Below are 6,286 nucleotides of genomic sequence, written 5' to 3'. Positions count from 1 at the left end.
ATCTCTCTTGGATTGAGGTGCCCAAAACTGGACACAACACTCGAGGTGTGGCCTCCCCAGTGCTGAGCACAGGGGCACAATCACCTCCCTACTTCTGCTGGTCACACTATTTTTGATACAAGCCAGGATGCCATTGGCTTTCTTGCCCCCCTGGGCACACGCCGGCTCATATTCACCCGTTTGTCAACTAGAACCCCCAGGTCTCTTTCCTCCAGGCAGCTCCAGCCACACTTCCCCCAGCCTGTAGTGCTGCATGGGGTTGTTGTGGCCCAAGTGCAGGACCTGCACTTGGTGAAGGGTGAAAGGGAGGGTTTCTCCAGGGCAAAGCGACCTGATCACAGGGCACAGCCGGGTGAGCAAAACCCCTGCAGCTCCAGGTGTCCACAGGCTGATCCGAGGCACCCACCCAGTCCTCGCGTGGTTGAGAGCTGGGTTCCTGCAGGAATTGCATCCCAGCAGCGGGCAGGCTGCTCACCACCAGCAGCACAAACCCCTGCAGCTCCAGGTGTCCACAGGCTGATCCGAGGCACCCACCCAGCCCTTGTGTGGTTGAGAGCTGGGCCACCCTAACCCTGGGCAGCCCAGGAATTGCCCCATTTCCCACCATGGGACCGGGGATGCAACCTCCTCCTCCATCCCTAGGGAGCAGGAGACCTCAGGGCAGCTTCTGCCATTGAGGGGGGGGTGGTGGGTGGGTTTCAGTGCCACGGGAAGGACCCCAGCTTACCTGCAAACTCATTAAAGTGGTTTCCAATGTCGAAAGCCTGGTAGTTGTAGCCCGTGTACTCGTAGTCTATGAAGCGAACGTGCTCTGCGGAGGCAAAGGCAGGGGCTGTGAGAGGGGCTGGAGGTGGGGGACTGTCACCCACCCCATCCCAGGAGGTTAAACGGGGGACAGACCCCTCCTGCTGCCACGAACCTTGTGTCCTGTTGTAGATGATGTTCTTGCAGAGCAGGTCGTTGTGGCACAGGACGATGGGGGACCCCAGCTGGGAGAGTGTCTCCTTCATCCAGGCCAGCTCCTGCTCGAGCATCTCCAGGCTGGGCACGTCCTGCTGGAGGCTGGGGAAGGGGGACGGGGTGGAATCACTTCTGATCATGGGGGAACCTCCCTCAGGGGCACAGGGACAGCGTTGCCCCTTGCTTCCCTCCGTGCATTTTATAAATGGACTCATCAGTGACACCAAGTGAGGGGTAACGAGGCCTTTTTTGACGGGCAGGTCAGGTTTGGTGGGGACACCCTCCGACGTGGTACCCAGGGCGCCCAGCAGACCCCACGCTGCAGCCTCAGCCCTTCCCTGCTCCCCATCCACCCCCCAAATTCAAGCCCTGGAGAGCCCCCCCCAGCACTGGCTCCCAAAGCACCCGACTAACCCCCAGGCAATGGGAAATTTTTCTGGGACCCTGCCAGGGCACGTACCCTCTCAGTAACCTCAGAAGTTTCAATTCCAAGAAGAGAGCTGGTTAATGATTACTTAATTGGCTGCACTGAAGGTGGAGGCTTGGGTAAAGTCTGTCCTCAGTGGGGTGGGGGCTGAGAAAAGCCCCGTGTCCTGCCACTGCCCCTCGGGGAACCGGGTTAATTATTCGCTCGCCTTCGGGTTCGTTCACCTCCACCACCTCTTGGGGCTGCCCCCATCCTTCCCTGACACCCCGACACTCACCTGGTGTGAACCCAGGCTCCCAGAAATGGGATGAACTGGTTTGAAATGTAACTGGCCTCTTTAATCTACACTGGGTTTCCAGCATCCCCTCCACCAGCGATAGCTGACCCTCGCTGCTCTAAGAGAGCCCCAGCTCTCTCAGCCTTTCCTCATCAGGGAGATGCTCCAATCCCTCCATCATCTCTGTTGCCCTTCGCTGGACTCTCTCCAGCAGGTCCCTCTCTCTCTTGAACTGGGGAGCCCAGAACTGGAGGCAGGATTCCAGTTGTGGCCTCCCCAGTGCAGAGCAGAGGGGGAGAATGATCTCCCTTGACCTCCTGGCCACACTCTTCCCTACAGAGCACAGGACCCCATTGGCCTCTTGGCCACAAGGGCCCATTGCTGGCTCATGGAAAGCTTGCTATCCACCAGGACCCCCAGATCCTTCTCCTCAGAAGCGCTTTCCAGAAGATCCACCCCTAACCTGTATTGGTGCCTGGGGTTCTTCCTCCCCAGGTGCAGGACCCCACCTTTGCCCTTGTTGAACCTCATCAGGTTCCTCTCTGCCCAGCTCTCCAGCCTGCCCAGGTCTCTCTGGATGGTGGCCCAGTGTTGGCCAGCCCTCCCACTTTCGTATCATCAGCGAACTTCCTGAGGATCCCACCTGCTCTCCCACCTCCATCCCACCTGCTCTTGGGGGAGATTGGCCACGACTTTGCTCATGGAGGGATAATGATCCAGAAGCTGCCACGTGCCCCGACACCATCACCAGCCCCATTCACCAGCCCCAGAGTCCCACAGAGGCTTTACCTGGGAACCAGGGCTCTTCCCCCCTGATCCCGTACGGGGGAGACAGAGATGGGTGGGCAGTGGATGCCCAAGCCAGAGCCTGGCTCTTTGGGATCCCTCTGCCTTTACCTGGGGTTGGATACCTTTGGGCTGAGATCCGTCTTCACGAGGGTGAGGTATTTGTGCAGCTTCTGCCAGAGGATGGGCTTGGGGAGGCTCCCGTTGGCGTGGATGGCATGTACCCGGGCCATCTCCTGGGCCACCAGCCTGGAAGGGAACACGGATGAGAGGTGGCTGCGCAGCAGCATTCCCAGGAAAGGTGCTCCATGAAACCAGCCCTGAGGGGGGTTCCCTGAGAGCTGTGTTTAAAAAGGCAAGGGGCACAGCTGAAAATCCCCTCCACTTCAGCCACGAGCCTCTGCAGCATTTCCAGACCCTGTCTGGGTCAAACGCAGCGATCACCTCTCCAGATAAAAGCTGAGGTTCTCATGCAGCGCTCTTTGTTCACCAAAAACTGATGCTTTAAAAGCATGGTGGTAAGAGCATCCCTCTTTATGGGGGAGCAGAGCGATAGGACGAGGGGTTAACGGTTTTAAACTGAAAGGAGATTGAGATATTTGGAAGAAATTCTTCACCCTGAGGGTGGGGAGAGCCTGGCCCAGGTTGCCCAGAGAAGCTGTGGCTGCCCCATCCCTGGAGGGGTTCAAGGCCAGGTTGGAGGGGGCTTGGAGTAACCTGATCTGGTGGGAGGTGTCCCTGCCCAGGGCAGGGGGTGGCACTAGGGGGGCTTTAAAGTCCCTCCCAACCCAAACCCACGGGGCTTTAAGGTCCCTCCCAACCCAAACCCATCCCGCACGTCCTCCCCGGACCTGCACACCTGAAGATGTGGGGGTCCCGCACGTGGTCGGGCCCCAGCGCGATGCCCGGCAGGAACTGGTAGCAGAGCCCGTTCTGGAAGGCGCAGTAGAGGTCGGGGGCGCAGCCGTGGGCACGCAGCACCTGGAAGTTCCTCAGCTCCGTCTCCCGGTCCACGAAGAGCTCCGTCTTCCTGCCGTAGACACGGACCAGCACCGCGTCCCCCATGCCCTCGTCCGTGTAGCAGGCCACCAGCTTGTTGGTGATGCCATCGGTGAAGAGCTGGAGGGGGAGAGGGACGGCAGAGATGATGCTTGTACACCCCTGCCATGCCAACAGGGCACGGGGGGGACCTCCTCCCCACCAGCAGGGAGAAAGCAACGTGGCAAAGGCAATAACAGGCAAAAGAGGGCAGGAAGCTGCAGTTCCCAGGGCAGCCAGGAAAGCTCCTGCAGCAGATGGCACGAGTTTGCAAGGCCTCGAGGCTCAGGCGTGTGCTGGGGATCCGCCTGGGGCCGCAGGCAGGAGGCTTCAGCTGCGCAAAGCTGGTGGTTTGGGTGGAAATCCTGCCATTTTCCACCTGGAAGCTCGGGAATAGCTCAGGCCAGATGTGCCGCCAGCACGCTTGGCACCCGAGCAGCCCTGGGAATCGCTCCCAAAAAACCAGCGTAAATCTTTTGGCACGAAATGAAAAAAAAACCCCCACCCAAAAAAAAAAAAAAAAAAATCAAGACCAATAAAACCACCCACCCCCGAAACCAGCAAACAACACGGAGCAAACACCACCACCCCCATCCCCTCCTCCCGACCCTCCCCGCGGGGCTGGGGCGCTGATAGGCAGGGACGTCTCTGCTGGGGACGTCTCGTGTCATCACTCTGACGGCTCCTCACAGATGGAAAGAGAGTTTTGTTCTCCCGCCGCCCCGGCTTGGCCGCCCGCCCGTGCACATGCAGGGGCTGCCACCCGCCCCGGGGCTCCTCTCCCCCCATCCCACAGCAATTCCAGTGGCTCCCGATATCCCCAGGGGCTCAGGTCTCCATCATCTCCATGGGAGACCCCCTGTTCCATCATCCCCCCGGCAGGAGGGATGCTCAGCCCCCCGGCAGGAGGGATGCTCAGCCCCAAATCCGACCGTGCCGGGGGGTCACTGCTCCCCACGAGAGGGATTTCTAGATCCCCTTTGGGCTGGGGGGGCCTGTGTGCTGCTGGTGGAGCAGGAGGGGGGCGAGGGCGCGCGTTACAGCAGCAGCGGTGCCCGGGGGTGGGACAGCTAATTTTAGACATCCCACTCGGCAACTCACGCTCCTATATAGGGTGCCTATATATAGGGCTCCCCATGCAGCCTCCCCGAGGGAAACTCAAAGCACTGGAATGAGGCCCCCGGAGTCAGACGGCGCTGACGCCCCTCGTCCCACAGCTGGAAGGGTGTTGGATTCGGGGTGAGCACGGCGGGTGGTGAGCCTGGCCACCACGGCCCACGGGGCTAATGCCGGGGCGGGCTGAAGCTTCTCAAGCAACCCAGCTGCTTTTCCCAGGGCAGATAATCTGGGTTTCCACCACGGTGCCACGCTCGGCTCTCTCCTCTCCTTGTCCTGCCAGGCCCCCAAGGGCAGAAATTCAGGGAGCACAAGGTGCTGTGGCCCATCCACGCAGAAGGTGTTGCACCCGGGGCCGGTGCTCTCCGTCAGCCGTGGGTGAAACGGCTCCGTGTCGAGATGCTCAGCTCTGTCTTCACCCACAAAGTCCTCGTGCTGCTTTGTTTTGCTGCTCCACAGCCCCCGTCAAGCCCTTTCCAGCAGGTTTAATGGGATTACTGGGCCTTATCCCCCCCTGAATTCCAGGCCACAAAGTTTGGAGGCTCACACGTGGTTCCTCAGCAACCTGCACACACACACCCCCAGGGGCTGGCCTGGTTTGGGGGCAGTGGCTCCTCCAGCTCCTGAGGGATGAGCACGGCTGCTTGGCAGACGCCCGGTGCCGTTCCTCGTGGATCCAAAGTGCAGTCAGCTCTCAGAGGAGCCACCGTGCTGCTACCAGCCCCAAAATCCCTTCCCCGCTGCGGTTGCCTGCCAGCAGGGAGGAGGAGGAGGGCGAAAAGCGAGTGTGAGTCCACACCAGGAGCCTTTGCAGCCATTAAATGCCAAGCAAGACCCAAGCTGGCTGCAAAGATGCTGAAGCCAAGCAGCTCCATCCAACACCCCGGGGCTGCGTCTGCCGTGAGACCCCTTGGTACCCCCGAAGCATCAGCTGCCTCCCCACACAGGCACCCCCAGCGCCGGTAGCCCAGGGCCAGGCTGCAGCAGGGCACCTTGTTGCCAAATTGGGGCTAAAAAAAAAAAATAATAAAAACACCTTGTTGCCAAATTGGGGCTAAAAAAAATAATATAAAAGTCCAACCACGCCGGAGTCCTGGCAGGGGTTTGGCTCCACATCGTTGCTGCTCTTCTTATCGCCGGGTGAGGGATGGAGGAGGGTTTGCTTCCCTGATAACGTGGCTGGCTGACTCACCGATACCGCCCGTGCCTTCTCGGTACCGAGATGCTGCTGCCCGGGGATGGAGCTTAAAGGATGAGGAGCCCTGGAAAGCGGGCACAACCTGGAGCACGGAGGGGCTGAAGCCCCCTCACCCCCCCCCAGCAGCGAGCAGGGGAGGCCGAGCACCCAGCCCCTTCCTCCCCATCGCCCGCACCCTGCCCCGAGCACCGGCAGAGATTTTGCTCCCCGTGTCACCGGCGCAGCCTGGCACAGCCCCGGGGAGCAGCTGTGTGCTCACACCCCGCAACGAGGTGGTGTGAAGCAGGCACCCCTCCAGCATGGGGAGGAAAACGGGCAGGAACACTAATAGGAACCAGCTGAGGAGCAGCACACCGCTCCAATCCCCTCCGAACAGCTCTTGCAATAGCAGCTGAGAGAAACGCAACTGGAGGCTCTTCCCCCCCCCCCCCCCCCACAACCCCCAAGCTTTTTTTTTTTTTTTGTTTTTTTTTTTTTTTATTTC

At 60.1% G+C, this 6,286-nt stretch overlaps 1 protein-coding gene across 1 annotated transcript in view; it reads right to left on the bottom strand.

The window, feature by feature from the left end:
• The window catches only part of ETNK2 (ethanolamine kinase 2), a 10,456-nt gene extending 4,488 nt beyond the window's left edge, over positions 1-5,968 (bottom strand). The window contains exons 1-5 of the mRNA XM_014955409.1: positions 5,916-5,968; positions 3,310-3,765; positions 2,562-2,699; positions 920-1,062; positions 728-811 (exon numbers count right to left, since the gene is read on the bottom strand). Of these exons, the coding sequence (XP_014810895.1) occupies positions 728-811; positions 920-1,062; positions 2,562-2,699; positions 3,310-3,765; positions 5,916-5,968 (874 nt within the window). The remainder of the gene's footprint in view (positions 1-727; positions 812-919; positions 1,063-2,561; positions 2,700-3,309; positions 3,766-5,915) is intronic.
• Positions 5,969-6,286: the final 318 nt, after the last annotated feature.

Source organism: Calidris pugnax, unplaced genomic scaffold (genome assembly GCF_001431845.1).
Source record: "Calidris pugnax isolate Ruff unplaced genomic scaffold, ASM143184v1 scaffold215, whole genome shotgun sequence".
NCBI classification, from domain to species: Eukaryota; Metazoa; Chordata; class Aves; order Charadriiformes; family Scolopacidae; genus Calidris; species Calidris pugnax.
This window is presented reverse-complemented; position numbering and strand designations above follow the sequence as displayed.